The sequence below is a fragment of the Dendropsophus ebraccatus genome, chromosome 7 (genome assembly GCF_027789765.1).
Source record: "Dendropsophus ebraccatus isolate aDenEbr1 chromosome 7, aDenEbr1.pat, whole genome shotgun sequence".
In the NCBI taxonomy this organism is placed as follows: domain Eukaryota; kingdom Metazoa; phylum Chordata; class Amphibia; order Anura; family Hylidae; genus Dendropsophus; species Dendropsophus ebraccatus.
In genome coordinates this window covers 86,088,744-86,107,716 of record NC_091460.1, presented here as the reverse complement: position 1 = coordinate 86,107,716, position 18,973 = coordinate 86,088,744, and the positions used below count along the sequence as shown (strand labels likewise).

Genomic DNA, 18,973 nt, shown 5'->3' with positions numbered 1-18,973 from the left:
CTAGAGAACAGGTCATAAAGGAAAGAATGGGATCTATCATCTTTTCAAATCCAATTTTTGGCTTAAAAAATCTGTCATATAAATTGGGCAAATATCTGTGTGTGTAAAAGGGCCCTTACTGTTAGCTGGGAGTCCACCTACTACGTGTGTGATATAACTACCTTCCTGCACAATGTTAATGGAACTGTGTTGCAATTTCCATACGCTGTGTGCTTTACATTATGAAGGAAAAGACTAATTTAAGACCCCTACCAATGAGCCAAGTGGAATCCCATACTACTCATTTGAGTGGCTCCCCAGTAAGGCTGGGTGCATGTTATGTAAATGCATGTATGGTAACCGTGAACACTGCAGTACGGCCACTCAAACATGGTCTGCTAGTAATTACTTTCAGGACACTTCCCACATATATTCATTTATTTAGCCAGTCTTCACAACCCTTAATAGTGTAGTCTGCGGGTTCACAGTGCATGTCACTTTGGCTGCCTTATATAGCTGAAAACCCTGTATAATGTTATCAATGAACTTTTCCTTTAATGACTTACAATACAGCAAACATAGAACGGCACTAGAAATCATGTTGGTGGCCCACATGCATCCAATGACTCCCACTACTTGGGTATTTATCAATTCAGGTTTTGTTTGAGTAGCAGTTGTTGCGTTCAGTAGTCTTAAGGCCCTATTCCACGGGTCGTTTAGAGGAGCAATATCGTTCGTATTCGGCCGATATCGACCGCTACGAACGATATTCGTCACGTGGAATAGAGTGCAACGATCAGCCGACATCGTTCATGTCGGCTGATCGTTGCAGTCGCTTGTTTTTCAACATGTTGAAAAACAAGCAACTGATATAGCAGCGATCTGCTGCCGTCGCTCCGTTGAATAGGAGCATCGGCAGCAGATGCTGCTATATCCTATGGGCTGCCCGGACGATCATCGATCCTCCGGGCAGCTCCCCGCCGCCCCTCCCGCACTCACCCGCTCGCTGACGCCGCGTTGAATAGCGGCGGCAGCGAGCGGGGAACGAGGAGCAAACGAGCGCTAATAGCGCTCGTTTGCTCCTTCAAACGACTCGTGGAATAGGGGCATTAGTATTTTATGTATAATAGGACATAGTGGCACTGCTGGGAATTGTTTAGTTCCTCATCGCTCACATTCTGCTGTGTGACCTCACACCTAAGTGATTAATGCGGGTGTGTGCACAGGGCTTAAGAGCATCACGTGATCCCTTGAACTGCTGCCAAATAGCAATGTCTGACTGATCATCTGCTTGTGAGCACAAATGGGTCAGGCTGTTTAATATTAATGCCTGGCTGTCACTGACTTCCATCCACAGTGACAAGGTCATGTGGGTCGAGAGGTCTCAACCATTATGTGATAACTGGCGACTTCATAGCACACACTGTCTGTTGCAATTTAGATACCTTGTAGAAATACGATGGGGACATTGAGAAAACAATACAAAAAATGTTGAAAATAGTTGAAAATAATAGTTGAAAATAATAGTTACATGTTCTACTGAATTCTGGCGATGCACAGAGAAATCACAATTTGACCAAGACTCCTTAATCTGCCTGAAACTAGGACTGTCTGGTTTTACCCACATTGACCTAGAACAGCTCAGCTTTTATATCTTAAAGGGGTTGTAGCATGAAATGCAGTTGCATGTGCAAGGGAGACCAGCTGCCTGTACTTCCTGGAGATTGCAGTTGGACTGAGCATGCTCGGCCACGTAAGTGGGTCGTAACCAAGGGCAGCAGGTTATTAAATAAAATGGTTCTGGTTTTAGGCAGACTACTAAATCTGGGGACTGTGTTTAGGACCCATCTGACCCTTCCGCAATTCAACTAAAGTGAATTTGATCACTACATAGACTCCTAGGAAGTTTGGTTCACTAGAATTGCGTGAGTTTGAGTATTGCAGCGGTCATGCAAACTTCTGAAAATGTAGTACTTTGGTCAGTTTGCCATAAATTCTCGATAGCTAGCAAGGCGCAGGAAACCAATTCTAAAGTATTATCACGTTGGCATAGAGTCCTGAAGTTGCAAAGTTTTTGGTCAACAGTAATAGATTTGATAAAGTTGGTTACTGGTGAGAAGCTGGCTTATGACAATTACGGCCATTATTGTTCCTCTTATTAGCAGCAAGGACAGTGATTCCTAGAAGGGGGAAATCTGAGACCCCACCCTCGATAAGTGGTTTTCAGAAATCTTTATTCTTGCAAAGTATGGAGGAGCTTATGGCGGAGCACAATAATGAACTTGCATCTCATAGTGTTATATGGTCTGCATGGACAGAATGCCATGCTATGCCAACATACCACTCCTATTTACACAATAGTGAGTAGGGTCTAACATTGCTTTTTGAATGTCTGTGTGTGCCTCTCCTTGAGGGATGGGACTGTGCTGGCTTTTCTCATTATTTCTATTAGGCTGGGTTCACACTGCGTTTTTGCAATCCGTTTAACGTATACGATTTATGGGGAAAAACGGATGCAAAAATGGATGCAATTGTGTGTCATCATCCGTTTGGATCTATTTTTCCCTTGACTTCCATTATTTAAAAAAAAAAAAAAAAAAAAAAAACAGACTGGCGATTGTTGCAATATTGGACCTATTATACTTGATTGTTTACTAGATGTGCTCACAAATAAAAATCCCTCCAAGATGGCTTTATTGCAACTGTTGGGGTGCGGTTTGGCCGTGTGTGTCAGTTTGATTTCATTCTGCATAAACTGCACAGTGCAATACAGTGGCCCCTGTCTCTGTGTAGCCCCAGACTTGTGGCTGTATTGATATAGAACCATAAAGGTGGTGTTCAAATTTTAAAGGATTTTTATATTTCTCCAGAAACCTTGTCACTTATGTCTGTTGACCGTATCTGGCACTGCAAGATCATCCACTTAAATAGGTTTGTACTGCAATGACAGACTATAACATTGAGTGACATTGTTTCCAATGTCATAATTCCTGTTTAATGCTAGGAGTATTTGTTCTAAAAGTGACCAGCCCATGCTTTTTCCTCACCTGTGTACGGCAGATGTACAGTGTTATATAAAGTTTGCAGATTGATATCAGAATTAGGTTAATGTATTTTGCACAGTCATTACATGGACACTGTTATGGAGAGGGGACATGTTTAATGGTTTTGTTTTTTCCCCGTTCCTGCATTCTGTCAAGCACATGACTGCTGCATGCACACTTTAATAGCCTAGTGGTAGTCACACTGAAGATTGAATAAACCAGATAGCCTTATTACATGCTAGGAAAATTTCTTTGAAATCTACAGGTCAATGTCAATATTATATATTCCACATAAATACCAAAACGTTTTTTAATATTCAGGATCTTTATTTTAATCTTAAAGGGGAGGTGTCTCCTAGATTTTCGGTTACTGATTTGAGCCAAATACTAAAGTTGTGTTTTTTTTTTTTTTTTTTTTTCTCAATCTCTTTATAATGTTTCTATTTACATATTTTTATTTATTTTTTTTTACACTTACTGAGTTGGCTCTGTGACCTTTTGAGAAGGTCACCCTACAGGGACCTTTTTACACAATCCAGTATGGGGTGTGCAAGTATATAAGCAATTGCCAATTTTAGTGAGATTGGCGCACATTTGCAGTGCCTTCAGAAGCCATAATCCTCTTTAGACCCACCAGCTTTAAAGTTTTAATTAAAATGGCTGCACAAACAATACATGCAGCCATTTAAAATAAAATTTTGAAGCCATGCAAGATGCAATCAGCCAGCCATCGAGCATTTTCTGTCAGTGCTTGACAGGCAGAGAGGGAGTAGTGACTAAAGGCCCTATTACCTGGAGCCAAATTTGGCAGATGGCTACCTGTGTAATAGAGACAACAATCAGCTGATGCGCAAGAAACGCTCACTCATCAACCGATCATTGTCTTTCAACATGTCAAAAAAAATCTTCTGCCAGTTGCACATTTCTACGTGTAATAAGGTATGTGCGGCCGATGGCTAATACAAAGCAAGGGCTGCACAGACATCGCTAAAGATGTCCGTGTAGCACTGCCTTCATGGCTATCGAGCCATGTAATAGCAGATCAGCGCTTTTACCCGTACATTGGCCGTTAAATACCACAGTGAAAGATGGTATCTTGTACCCTAGGCAGTACCATGTTTTCAATTATGCTTTTTTAAAAATTGATGATAAAGTGTAATAAATTTCTATGTTAACATACATGAACAGTAAAATTATCATATTTGCTTAAACATTAAACAGAATAATAAAAGAACTTTGTCTGTAAATACAGAGATCGGGAGAAGAGACTGCAACAAGGTCAAAAGCCTGTCAGACCAGCAGCAGTGGAACGTGTACCATCTCCTCTCGTAATACAACATCAGGAAATGCCCAGCTTGCCAGGGAGCGGCTACCCAAGTACCAGGTATGAGCCATTTTGCTTTTGATCAACTTGCCATTTACAACCAGTGTTAGGTGCACTTTGGAGGTTTACAAACTTAAAGCGTAACTGTCATTTCAGGGTCATTTTTCTGAAAACATTAAATATCAACAGTACAAGCGATTTTAAGAAACTCTGTAATAGGTTTTATGTACTAAGGGTGCGTTCACACCTACAGGATCTGCAGCAGATCTGCTGCTGTGTTCAGTTATTTAAATGAAATCTGCTGCAGAAAATCAGCTGCAGATCCTGTAGGTGTGAACGCACCATAAGAGTTTCCTTCTGCACTGAAAAAGCAATCTCCCAGCCTCCCCCCTCACATCAAATGAAGCAGGATTTCTGTGTCCATTATGTGGCTAAGGAGAGGGGAGGGGCTGTTAGGAGTGACTGAGCACGGAGGATTTCTGCAAAGCACAATACCCTGCAATCTTCTCTAAGTAAATTGATAGATAAGCACTGACCTTTCTGACCCCTGAATTTAGCGTTTTAGGTGCCCAGAGAGTCTACAAACAGCTGACCTTCATGTCGCCTCTTCCTGCTCCCTCATCTCCCTCAGCCCCTCCCCCCTTCATAGGCTCACAATGGAGAGAGCAGAGCCCGTCTTCACTGGCTTCTCTGTAATGAAGACGTGTTTGCCTGATAATGCACAGATAAGAAGTCAGGAGGGGGGGGCTGGGAGATTGCTTCTTGAGTACAGAAGGAGGCTTTTTTTGGCTGATGAACCTATTACAGAGTTTCTTAAAATCGCTTATACTACTGATTTCTGCAATAAAAAAACAAAAAAACAAAATGACAGTTACGCTTTAACGTCTGCAATGTGAGTATTGTTTGTGGACTCAGTTGACCTTGGTTTTCTGTCCATTCCCATCACGTCTTGTACTACTCTTTCAACAAAGAATAAGATAAGTAAATGAAAGAAATCTGAATTTAGTAAACAGTTTCTCTTTAGGCTATGGAATGCTGTATAAATGTGTGGAAATATGTAAAGTGGACCTCCGAATGTAAATAAATATAAATCATCCACATTTGCGGAGACTTGTGCAAAATTGACTTGTATTAATGTCCAATATTCTCCTGCTAATTATTTACCGTACATCGGCAACTGTGGCATCATTGGGATCTGATTGGTTTATTTCTCAACCACATGATCAGTATCAAAACAAATTGTCATTCACAGAAAGTTACAAAATGCAGACCCACATTTGACCAAAAGTATACTTTTAACCCCTTTTTTGTCTGTCCCACTTAAGTGACATTTGAAAGAAGCCAAGCCGCCTCTGTTCCCTCCAAAACCATGGTTCCGTTTTGAACTTTTAACAACTAGTGCATTTTAGAGAAACTTTATTACAGCACTAACAAATAACAAAGTAGCCTGATGGGATTTTATGTTGTCTATGGTATGGACCGCATTAATCTACTGACTCTTGAAAATGAGGAAGTACGATTCGTCTCAACATCCACCCTAACACCCCCCCCCCCCCCCCAATCCTTTTTATTTCCTACATAATTTTTTCAAAGTGGAAAGAGGCAGGTCACACTTTTAAAAGTGAATATGTGCCCTATATACATAAGAGAAACAATTGGGTACACTATGAAACAGATAAGTCGTGACTGTCAACCAAGCAATAATAGGCATGGGAGGGGGGATCAATCATGCTTTTCAGTTCTTTGCACTGTAGATAGAATGTTATGGAAGCACAGCTGGATATATAAAAGGTACCATGTGTCTTCTTGACGTAACAGCTGTTTAACGGTGTCAGCAATTTGGCACCTGAATTACAGCTGTTAGATTCACTTTAAGGATGCCTTCACACACACCGGATCCGCAGCAGATTTGATGGTGCAGATTTGGTGATGTGTTCAGTTATTTAGATCAAATCCGCTGCAATGCGGTGTGTGTGTGTGAGAGAAGCTACCTTTTAAAGCGACTCTGTACCCACAATCTGACACCTACCACCCCCCCCCCCCCCACCCCCCCCAAAATCGCTTGTACCTTCGGGTAGCTGCTTTTAATCCAAGATCTGTCCTGCGGTCCGTTTGGCAGGTGATGCAGTTATTGTCAGTTATTGTGTTATTTTAAAATTGCAGCTCGGTGCCCTACGGTCGTATCTGTGCCCTAACTTTGCTCCACCCCTCCGTACCTCCTCATCACTAGGAATGCTCCAGGCAGATTGCCTCCTATTCACCACCTGTGTTACCACAGCACATGGGCTGTATCATTAAGACACCTGTGCAATGTTCAAACAGAAGTAAATGTTCCAGTGGCATTCCTTATGATGAAGAGGGGGCGGAGGAGGGACGGAGGGGTGGTGCAAAGTTAGGGCACAGATACACCCATAGGGCACGGGGCTGCAATTTTAAAATTACTTTTATATGACAATAACTGCATCACCTGCCGAACGAACCGCAGGACAGATCTTGGATTAAAAGCAGCTATCCGAAGGTACAAGTGGTTTGGGGGGTCAGATTGTGGGTACAGAGTCGCTTTAAGGGGTTTCTCATCTCAGTAAATTAATCCACTTAGCCATAAGTGGCATTTTTGCAGTTTACTTTACTGGATACGTTCCCAATTATGTACTTTATACTATTTAATACACTTTGTCATTTATTACATAGTTGTATCTTCCACTAGAGAAGGAAGTCCAACATTAGTGTGAATAGAGCCTTACGATATTCCTTGGACGACTGACTGGAAGCACTGAATAGGAAATAACATTTGTTCAGGTCTTATGATGGTGTGAGTCACTGAGCAAACATTCACCTATTACAAATAGGTTTATGATGTCTTGATATTCCTGGGTACTGTGTGTGAGGGAACACCCAAGGTACAATACACCACTGTGTGAACTGTGGCTCAGTTCCTCAGTCATACAGTGACTAGATAAGTCACCTGAGTTTCAGTGTAATACTCACTGTTTTTATGATTTGTTTGCTTTTCTATTGAAGTGTAAAATCACATGTTGATAAGCAGGTTTCTCTCAAGTAGTTAAAAAATCTAAATCCCTTTTCTTTCTAGTTGTATGACAAGTTCTATGTTTTTACAGTACACAAAGCCGGCCTCTGACGTGAACATGCTGGGCGAGATGATGTTCGGTTCTGTGGCTATGAGTTATAAAGGATCCACTTTAAAGATTCACTTAATCCGGTGAGTTGGATAGTACAAATGTTAACTAATATTCTGCATGAACTACACAGCATTCCATATCTGTATCAGAGGAGAATAGAAGGGGGTGCACCTGCAGTTCTTGCATCTTGTCTACGATATCTACCAGGAAACGTAATTACAGTCATTATTGCGGCAGCTCTGTAAAATAAGCAGCTGCCTCCAAACTAGAAGAGAGAAGAGGGGGTTTTATGTCCCACTGATTCCACTCTGAAACTAGGATAAATACATACAGTGAGTAGACTGGTGAAGTCATCAGCATATATTTGTTGTGTTTCTATGGCACCAAAGATGTGAATCCCATCAGGAAAGTAGTCCTGTAATATAGGTTATGTGATGTTACTGTTGTGCCAAATGATTGATTTGAGAAACCAGGCAGGTGATAGACTAACACAGCATGGAGAAATGACAGAAATGGCTGTTACATAAAACATGAGCACTGACTACTGAAATGCTGACTAATCTACCTAAGCTAGATCTAGATTCCACCAACAAGGTTTAGGCGGGATCCAAACGTTCTGTCTATACAAGTCCGTAAGCAGACTGTGTCATGGACTGAACTGTCGGAACTTCCTGCATCATATTCAGCTCTTCACTACTGTACTGAATTTCAACTTGTCCAGTCTTATTGTTTTTGTTTAAGATTAGTGGTGTTCCGAACATGCATATTTATGGTGGACTATTGCTGTCAGCCATCAGTATAGTTTACTTTTATTAGAGGTCCTTGGCTAACTTTAAAGTGTCAGTGTCGTGTGTGTTTTGTTTTTTTTTTGTTTTTTCAGAAATCAATGGTCCAGGCAATTTTAAGAAACCTTGTAATTGGCAAATATGCCATTATCTGCATTCAAAAAGACTTTCCCCAGGTGTCCTTCCCCCCCCCCCTTCCCTCCTCCTTCCCTCCCCTGTCTCATCCACTGCTCATTATCAGGAAATCTCAACTAGTTGACATCAGTTGGGCCATGTCTGTTCTATGGAGAGGGGAGGACTGAGATTAGTCGGCAGCAGAGAACAAAGGATTACACAGTGGGAACTGTGTGAAAGCTGCTATTCAGAGGTCAGAGACCTCAGAGGAGAGAGCCTGGTGATGTAGCTGTAAATTAACTTTGTTCTGTTTTGGTGCCTCATCTCCCTCCACTTGTCCCCTCTTCATAGAGAACAATAAACCCCCAGTTACAAAGTTTCTTAAAATCGCCTGTATATATGTGGCTCCCACAAGTCTGTAGTACAAACAAGAAATAGTGAAGGAAAAAGGACTATTGTGGTGAGCCCAGCATATTATACAAAAAGCAACTTTATTAGATGATCATAAAGTGCAGAGTACATAGTGCAATTATTCCATAAGTGTGCAATAGAGGTGTGAATGAGTTATTAAAAAAGGTAGGGTGCTGTCGGGTAAGGTGACCCTGTTATACCCTACCTATACTAGTTGAGGGACCGCTGGGTAAGGCGTCCCTCCGCCAGACTGTTTCTGGCCCTGCACTGATTTGTCATATAGAGGTATGTAGGCTGTCAAGGAAGTATATATAGTAAAAGGAAAAGGGCGCCTCCTAGTATAATAACGTAGTTAAAAGTGGTGCACAAGGTGTCTCAAAATGTGCTGACCTTTAGGAGTTGTGCAGCAATTATAGGCACAACACTATGTCACACACAACTCCAATACCGCAGCTCAGCCCGGGATCCTCCACACGAAGGTATGGACAAAATGCACAGCGACAACCAGGTCCTAAGTAAACTTCAGGAACCAAAACAGATCCTCCACAGTGGCGGTGCTGGTATAAACAGGGTAGTCAGTGGTAGATGAGATAGTAGCTACCAATGATTCTCCCAGCCGAAATGATAATAACATAAATTAAAAGCAGCAACGCTTTTCGGCACTACAATCCATCAGTGCCTTTCTCAAGCCCAAGGGTTTGATATTATCATTTCGGCTGGGAGTCAAAATCATTGGTAGCTACTATCTCCTCTACCACTGACTACCCTGTTTATACCTGCGCCGCCACTGTGGAGGATCTGTTTTGGTTCCTGAAGTTTACTTAGGACCTGGTTGTCGCTAAGGAAGTATATGTGTCAGATCGATGGCTTTAGTAAAATAGGCACCGATCGGTTGTGCAGTAAGAGGAGTTAGGAGACTAGGATGGTGTCTCAGGTCAGTACACAGCAATAATGACTCAGGAATTGTAGAAAGCACACATGATAGCATATACAAATGTTATGAGTCGTCATTGCCGTTTACTGACCTGAGACACCATCCTAGTCTCCTAACTCCCCTTACTGCACAACCGATCGGTGCCTATTTTACTAAAGCCATCGATCTGACATATATACTTCCTTGACAGCCTACATACCTCTATATGACAAACCAGTGCAGGGCCAGAAACCGTCTGGCGGAGGGACGCCTTACCCAGCGGTCCCTCAACTAGTATAGGTAGGGTATAACAGGGTCACCTTACCCGACAGCACCCTAACTTTTTTAATAACTCATTCACACCTCCATTGCACACTTATGGAATAATTGCACTTTCTATGTACTCTGCACTTTATGATCATCTAATAAAGTTGCTTTTTGTATAATATGCTGGGCTCACCACAATAGTCCTTTTTCCTTCACTGTTTCTTAAAATTGCCTGTACTATTGATTTCTGCAAAAAATATTTAAACAGTGACACTTTAATGTCCATCTTCAAAACCTATTTTAATAATGATGATAATAATAATCGTTGTTATTGTTGTTGAAATCTTCTTATAAAAAAAATGTCCTAGCATTTTGACTTTACAATTTAATTGTGCACTGATCTCGGTGAAGAGAACTACTACCCTGTGATCACAAGCATAAACTGCAGCTGAAATCTGCCCCAGCTCTGAGCTTGTGTAGATACCAGTAAGAGTGCACAGGAAGCTTTGACACACTGGCATTTTTGTAGAGGTGTGTACCTCTACATAAATCCAATGTGCATGTGCACTAGTTGGGGATTACTTAAGACCTGCAGGTAATACAAAACACACACTCACACACATTCACTCACACTATGGGAATTGTACTTTTGCAATAGCTGAAGGGCTCATGGTTCCCCATCCCTGGTCTAGGCTGAGAATATCTTAAACCCATAATAAATTGGTTGAATTCAAGCCCCAGTACTTTATAATTATGAATAGTATGCAATTATCCCTCTTATACTTCAGACTTATTTTACTTTTTTTTTTTACCAATACCCCTAACTATACAACCATTTATGATACCTTTTTACACCAGAAGTAGTGTGCCACAGGGCAATACCACACTCAGCAGGTATTACAAAACCTGTAAATTACAATGCAGAATTCACATTTTGGCTTGCAAATCACAGTCCATTATTTCCTATGGAAGTCTGAACAGTAGTTTATGTTGTACAGATTTTTTTTTTCCCATCAATTGGAAATCCACGTTGCAGGACATGTCGCTTATTGATGTAATCTACATGTGGGAATAGCATCTGTACAGGACCCAGATATTGAATGGGTCTAAATCTGTCCAAAATCTGCACTAAAACAGAGTAAAAATTCACAGCAGAAATCTGTTATGCCTCAGATTTTCTATAGGAGCAAAGCCTCTGCAGTGTGAATGTGCTAATAATTTGGAGACATGGCAATCAATTTTCCCTTATTCCCTTTAGGTGTCCTCCTCAGCTCATGATTAGTAAAGTTTTCTCTGCGAAAGTTGGAGGTTTTAGTGGAAGCACCAGCACGTAAGAATTGTGTTCTTTTTCGATTTTATGATAGAAGGTGCAAATCTTTAAATATAAATGTCTGCATGTGTATGTACACTACTACTTACGAAATGTTCAATACATTTTCTAAACCTACTATCTATATATTAGTGTACCTCCAGTAAATAGCTTCCAATGTAACGTTAATCTTTTCCTAGTAAAGAGGCTCTAAGTAAAAGGAGAGACGTCTTTGTCTGAACCCTCTGCTACTGAGGACATGTTGCTGCACTTTATGGGTGTTTGCACACTATGGAATAGGTAAGGCATTTCCTGCGCAATTCCTTGCCTATTCCTGTAGTGTGCACATACCCTAACTGGAGGTACATGTTAAATTATAGGAAACACCTGGCAATTATGGGAATAATCCCTTTTGATATTGTTCATAAACTGACGAACAACCTAAAATGCATTAATATCTAATGGTTCATTATAAAATCATATTTGCTTGATTTAATATCCAATGCAATACAGTGCTGCTTTTGGAATTAACCCCTTAGTGACCGCCGCACGCATATCACGGCGGCCACTAATGGGCATTATTCTGATGCGTACGCCTTTTAACGGCGGGCGCATCGGAAAAAATTACCGCCCGGCGGCGGCTGCAGGACGGGTGATCAGCGGTCAGTGTGACTGCTGACACCCTCCTGTAACTGCCCGGAGCGGAGGATTCTCCGCTCCGGGCAGTTTAACCCGTTAAATGCCGCTGTCAATTCGTGACAGCGGCATCTAACGGGTCCCGATGGGTCCCGATGTCTCCATGGTGATCCCGGGGTCCTAATGAAGGTCCCCGGGGTCACCATGGAGATGCCTCATGCCTCGTACATCAGGTACTGCAGTGTATTGTATCAGTGATCAAAGAATTTTACACTAGTGTACAGTAATGTACACTAGTGTAAAAGTAAAAAAAGTGAAAAAAAAGTGTGCACCAAACACAACACAGCCCCCCCCCCCCCCCCCCCAATAATAAAGATGCATTACATTCCCTATATCAAATAAAACGGGACATTTGATGGAGGATTTGTCCTCATTACATAACACTAACGACAAATTCAGGACAGTCTGGTTTGACTGGCTGACATTCCAGGATACTCCAGAGTACCGCTCCCTGCTTAGGGGGGGGGGCGCGGGCTACAGGACCTTCGGTTGTCTGGCTGGCGGTCGTTCTGAGATCCCAGACTCACTGTATATCTAGCCCTGTCCATGCTTCGACTCGTGAGGGTTGAGCGGAGCTGGCATCATGGACACGCTATAGGTGTTTTTTTTTTTTTTTTTTTTTTTTTTCCCTCCCCCCTTCCTCCCTTCTTTCCTCCGCCCCTTCTCCCTACCCCGTGCCCCTATTTATCCCCTCTGCCCTTCTGATGTCCCACTCTTCTACTTTTTCCTCTCCCCTCCCCTCCCTTTTCTGTTGGGTGTTGTTTCTGCCCTTTCGTGGACACCCGTATGGTCTAGTGCTGCATCGATCTTTTGCAGAATTTGTGTATTATATCATAAAACTTATGGATAGGGGGCTTGGGGTGGGCATGCCCTCCGGAACTCTATAATTTTACACTTGGTGTCTGACTACGGAAGACACAGGGGTCGGCACATATAACATGCTTTTCTTTTGTTTTAATGTGTGTTTCAATGACATGCCGTGTTCATCCACCTTGTGGTTATTGTGTACTTTTCTTTGAGAGGACTGGCGGGCGTGTTGCCGCGCTACCTCCCCTTGTTCATAAAATAAAGAATTTTAAAAAAAGAAAAAAAAGTGACATAAAAGTGATCAAAAACACAAATCCTATACATATTTGGTATCATTACGTCCGTAACGACCCAATCTATAAAACTACATCAATAATTATATCGCACGACACACGCTGTAAAAAAAAAAATAAAAAAACAGTACCAGAATAGCTGTATTTTATCAATCCACTTTAGAAAATACATTATAAGAAATCAAAAAGTCATATACATATAAAACTTGGTATCAAAAGAAACTACAGATCTAAAAAAATAAGCCCAAAACCAGCTCTGTCGCGCAAAAGATGAGAACGCTATGGATCTTGCAATGCGGCGACAGTTTTTGTGGGTTTTTTTCTAGGAAGATAGTTTCTATTGCGCCAAAGTGATAATAGTTAAAAAAACCTATACAAAAACCTATACAAATGTGGTATCGCCATAACCGTAATGACCCAGAGAATACATGTATTATGTTATTAGTGACCGCCGATACGGATTTTTACGGCGATCACTAATAGGCTCTATTCTGCTGCCATCAGCTCTTTATGGCGATGGTGCAGAATAGTGCAGCGGCGCCGGTAATGCTCGCAGCCCCCTCCTCTCAGCTACCGGAGCTAGCTGAGGGGTTGGGGCAGAGTGTGGGGTCAGTCCCCTCACCAGCGATCGCCGTTATTACCAGCAGCTGAAAGCTTTAATCTCTTCTCACAGTGAATCCACAGTGAGAAGAGATGAGAACATGTCTCCCCCCCCCCCCCCCCCCCCCCCCCCTGTCCCCAGAATTAACCCTAGTGACCTGGTCACTGACCCTCCCCTCCCAGGGCGGCCATCTGATCCAAGATGGCCGCCGCCATCACTGTGAACAGACTCTGTTCACAGTGATGGATTCCTAAAAATTATCAAAGCCTCATTCTCTCCACCACCGGAGGTGGCGGAGAGCATGGGGCAGTGATCGGTGATCACCCGGTGTGGTCCCAGTACAAGTGATCAGCGGTATATACTATATACCACTGATTGTTTGTTCCAAATGGTGCCGGCACTTTTTTACGCCTGTGACCAAGTCAAGTGCCCTAAATTACCCGTAACCACCCTGATTACCCATAACCACCCTGGATTACCTGTAATCTCCCCCAGATTGCCTGTAACTAAAATGACACTCTTTCTCTTCTGAGCCCTGCTGTGTGCCCATACAGTGGTTTATGCCCACATATGGGGTACCATTGTACTCAGGAGAACCTGCGTTACAAAATTTGGGGTGCATTTTCCTCTCATGTTTATTATGAAAATGAGATACTTTAATCTTAACAAATGTATTACTGGAAAATTTCTATTTTCCATTTTTTTCCGGTCTAATTGTGAATACTTTCCTCCAGCCACTGTAGGGTTAAAATGCTCATTATATCCCTAGATTAATTCTTTAAGGTGTCTAGTTTCCAAAATGGGGTCACTTATGGGGGTTTCCAGCATACAAGCCTCCTAAATCAACTTAAAAAAAGAACTGGTCCCTAAAAAAATCAGTTTTGGAAATTTCATGAAAATTTGATAATTTGCTGATACATTTCTAAGCCCCGTAACGCCCTAAAAAAGTGAAATATGTTTACGAAATGAAGCCAGAATAAAGAGCACATATTGATGATGTGACTTACTAATTTTTTGTCATGTGCCTTTTTTTTTTTTTTTTTTTTTTTTTTTTTAGAAGCAAAGAATTTCAAAGTTCGTAAAGTGCAAAATTTTCAAATATTTTTTATTATATTTTGATGATTTTCACAAAACACACAAGACAGTGACCAAATTTTGCCACTAACATAAAGTACCATATGTTACGAAAAAACAATCTCAGAATCGCTAGCATACGTTAAAGCATCACTGAGCTATAAGCGCATAAAGTGAGACAGGTCAGATTTTGAAAAATGAGCCTGGTCAGTAAGGCCCAAACAGGCTTGGTCCCTAAGGGGTTAAAGGTGCTGTCCTAAAAGTCTCCTAAGTTTTATATTGATTTGTCTTTATCTGTAAAGTTTACAGGATAGTATGGAGAACATAAATCATGATGGTGCTGGAGTCAAGCTTGGTGTCAGCCACCCTGGTCAGAATGGATCTAATCTAGGTGTGTGTTTTATATAATATTTTATAGTACTTGGCGTTATTTGTATATAGCTAATCAACACTGGTCTAGCTCTTTATACCCTTTTAGGAATATTCTATTTCATATGAACTAGTAGGACATTTGGACAAGGGTTGTCATCTTCAGACAAACATTTTATCAAAATACTTAGTGTGCCAGTCACAAAGTATGCTGACCCGATCAAATCCATTCAGCCGCTGAAAGAGCAGACTAGATGGACCAAGTGGTCTTATTCTGCCGACAATCTTATGTTTCTATGTATCTATGGGCGTACTGGGTACTGGGTGTGACATCCATTTTGATCTAATTGGGTTCATGCACAGTATCAACCTGGCTTGGTTGTATCAATAGATACCCGAACTTCTGACAACTGGTTGGGTTTCGCACTGATCAGGTCAGCGTTCTTCATGACATAAACTACTTGTCCATAGGTTCTGTACTTGAGTGTTCATAGGCTTTCTTTTGTTAGGCTTTGTGATATTTTATTTTTTTATATTTGCTTTGTTTTCTTCAATTGTTGCTTCCGCTTCCTATTTTTAGGTATTTTACAGATGTGTGGCAGCAAACTGCTGCCAGCCATGTTGGAAGCACGCCCCCTCCGGCTCATCCGGAGTGCCTCTTTCTTTGCAGGTTTGTGTGGAATGCGGAATACTTTAAAAGCCACACAAACAGCCTGTGTGATTGTAATGATATTGAGCAGCAATGGTCCAATCCAAATTACATTGCGTCCATGTTCTAGTTATTTTATTTTTTTTCCACTTTTTTTAATAGTTGTAAATTGTACACGAACATACATACTGGTGGTGGACAGGGGTCCAGCAGTGTGCTTGCCTTGGTCTGTAGTAAGCAGTGATTTATAACGACTGCATTATGACAAGAAGTAATGCATAGCTGGCATCATGGTCTCTACTGCAGGTTTATGTTGCCCTCAGATAAGACAGCATAAACCTAGTGGGATTCCTTTCAAGTCTGTGTTATGCAGTATCATTCTATTAGTTGACAAGAGTTTATAGTGTTGTGGTGGTAGAAATCCCATGTGTGATAACATGAAATGAAATGATTTACAGTTTCTGAATTTTACTGGAAGGAAAACATTGTAAAGCAGAAATACATCAGCTTGATTTTTCTATAAATGTATTGAATGGGCACTTTTTAGCCTCATCTTGAGATCTGCTAACCATGGCACAAAATATTGCTTGTGTGATAAAGTGCAGTCTACTTGGCTCATCAAACCTTTGTGAATGATTTATAATGTCATGTATTGTCACCTATAGAAATAAACCTGTAACAACCCCGTATGTCATATTTTTGTTTGCTGCCCTTTGCTATTATGGGGAAAAAGTCTTTAGACAGCACTTCTGTGTCTGTGGGTGGTGCACATGCCAGGAAAAAATGCCAGCAATACTGTAAAAAGTCAATCCCTGCACTTGCCATAAATGCTTCATAGTTTTATTGAGAAAGGCTAACGCTGAAACGTCCTCTTGTGCTAGCTATGGATATACTTTTTGCTATTATGGGACATGCACCATGCTGCTTCATTAGATTACAACCAGTGGTAAAGTGGTTCTGCCTTTAAGATGAGTAGACGGTGCTTCCTCACAGTGTATAACAATTGTTCATTGACTTATATGGAATTCTTTTTTACATTGCATGGAGATTGGTGAAGGTACTAACCTAATTGATACTTACTGACCTTATATTTGGCATTGATGGGCCTCTAATAGCCATTTTCCTGTGGTCCTGCTGTGAATGTTGAGTTTTATTCACATTCTCAAGTAATGTCATCTATTGTGCAGCTCACAGTACACCGGTGGATATGCCAAGCAGGGGGCACAACGAAGATAAGGACAGTGGCATTGCCCGTTCAGGTATTTTTTTTATATAATACATACATCCTACCTTTTTGTTTTAACAACAGTTCCTTAGATTGCAAGCCGTTATTGCCCTAGGTGCTTACACTGCATCTGTTTGTCCCTTCTGTGATTCCTTTATTAACTTGAAAATATTTGTATATAAAATGTGCAGTGGCTGAGCAATATAGACTGCATATGATGTCTCTTACTATGTTCCAATGTATGTCTATTTTTAATGTTAACAATTTTTGCTTTTTGCAGCATCTCTGAGCAGCCTCCTGATTACTCCTCTCCCTTCTCCGAGTACCTCCTTCTCAAGCAACTGTGCTAGCAGCTATCAGCGCCGTTGGCTGAGGAGTCAGACTACCAGTTTAGAGAATGGCCTTGTGCCGCGATGGTGAGTTGGTACCTCCCCTTTTTTTTTTTTTTTTGTTCTTTGTATATTGCTGATTTTTAACATTTTTAAATCCATTAGAGAAACCTATGGGGGGTAAAGCAAGAATGCCATACTGTGACCATAAATGCCAAAATCCAAAAATGCTGCGAAGGGAGACTTTTACGTTACTTTGCTATAATCTGACAACAGTGTTTTTTACCAAAGCTGTTAAAATGGCAACAAAAATAACAAATTTTGTGAATCCAGCCCAAACCTGACATGTAAGGGTTGCACATGGAAAGTTAATGAATCACTGCAGCATCACATGCCTTATTCTTTAGGCAGCTTCTTAAGCCATATTTTTTATGGTTCCACTTATGCAAAAGGGAAACTATGAAACTTGGATCTTACCAGCAGATATGTACACAATGTATTATTGCCACCTCGTGTATGTGGCTGCTGCAGTAAAATATCAGTTATGTTGGTATATAGACAACATTTCACTTCACACGTGATATTTCTTTAGAGCTATATTTTCAGCACATCTTTAATAGTAACAGTTGTTATTGATACCCCCTGCTTAGTCTTTGAAGAGACCCAGCTATCTGCTCCAGCAGAGTACAATGCTCAGGATTGGCAATAGAATGTGTGTCTCTGGGTAAAGATGCTCCTGCATTGTGTATGGTCCATCTGATGTGACTGGCTTTATTTATAGGACCACAGAAGAAACCTTTAGCATGGCTGATGAAAGTTATACGTCCAACCCAGCAATGATTGGTCGAAAGAAGATAGCTATCAGCATCATCTTTTCCTTGTCTGACGAAGAGGAAGCACAACAGAACTTCCAAGACTTCTTTTTCTCACATTTCCCTCTGTTTGAGTCTCACATGAATAAGCTTAAGTCTGCAATAGAGAAGGTAGCTTGACCATCTTAACAACATTTTTTTTTTTAGCTGCAGGCATTATTTGTACTAATGGGGCCTTTTAAATGGCGTCTATCAGCAGTTCTGAGCCAATAAAACTGAGCCAATAAAACAACTAACAGTCGTATACAGAGGCTGGGAAGCGGGAAAAAACCTATTGTTTTGGTCATGCAACTTGCCTAGTTTCCTAAGCACCACCACTGCAAGTGTCTTTGAGTCCTGAGCTCTCTGTACATTATTGAGTTTCCCAAGGCTCTCCTCCCAGCTATGATTGACAGCAGTAGTGTCAAATAGGCAGAAAGCTATAGCTGTTAACCACTGCTAAGAGGAGAGGCTGGGGAACATCAATATACATAGTTCTGTGTACCTAACATGAGCCTGCCTCCAGGGACACAGACCAGCAAAGAGTTCGAAGGCAGTGGGCTGACAAGCCTATGGCCAGCCTAGAAAAAATAAATTTTAACTGCAAATATACTTTATTTCTAGTTATCATGATTTAAAACAGTAATACTTGTGTATTCAAGTCCAGTCTTCTGAAGGCAGCTTTTTAGTCTTGTCGGTTGAAAAAGAGACCAAACACATGAAGTCCCAGTCAGTAAAAAAAAATTTTTGGGGACTTTTTTTGGATTTCCAGAAACTATAGCTTTATTGTAAA

General features: G+C 41.2%; 1 protein-coding gene across 4 annotated transcripts in view; it reads left to right on the top strand.

Annotated features, from left to right (window-relative positions):
- FNIP2 (folliculin interacting protein 2) overlaps window positions 1-18,973 on the top strand; it is a 70,427-nt gene that overhangs the window by 30,930 nt on the left and 20,524 nt on the right. For 3 of the 4 annotated variants that reach the window (XM_069977855.1, XM_069977854.1, XM_069977852.1), the window contains exons 3-10: window positions 4,276-4,407; window positions 7,467-7,567; window positions 11,236-11,307; window positions 15,060-15,148; window positions 15,707-15,796; window positions 16,963-17,034; window positions 17,281-17,416; window positions 18,111-18,312. In XM_069977855.1, the coding sequence (XP_069833956.1) occupies window positions 4,276-4,407; window positions 7,467-7,567; window positions 11,236-11,307; window positions 15,060-15,148; window positions 15,707-15,796; window positions 16,963-17,034; window positions 17,281-17,416; window positions 18,111-18,312 (894 nt within the window). The remainder of the gene's footprint in view (window positions 1-4,275; window positions 4,408-7,466; window positions 7,568-11,235; window positions 11,308-15,059; window positions 15,149-15,706; window positions 15,797-16,962; window positions 17,035-17,280; window positions 17,417-18,110; window positions 18,313-18,973) is intronic. The other variant, XM_069977853.1, reaches the window with a different exon arrangement.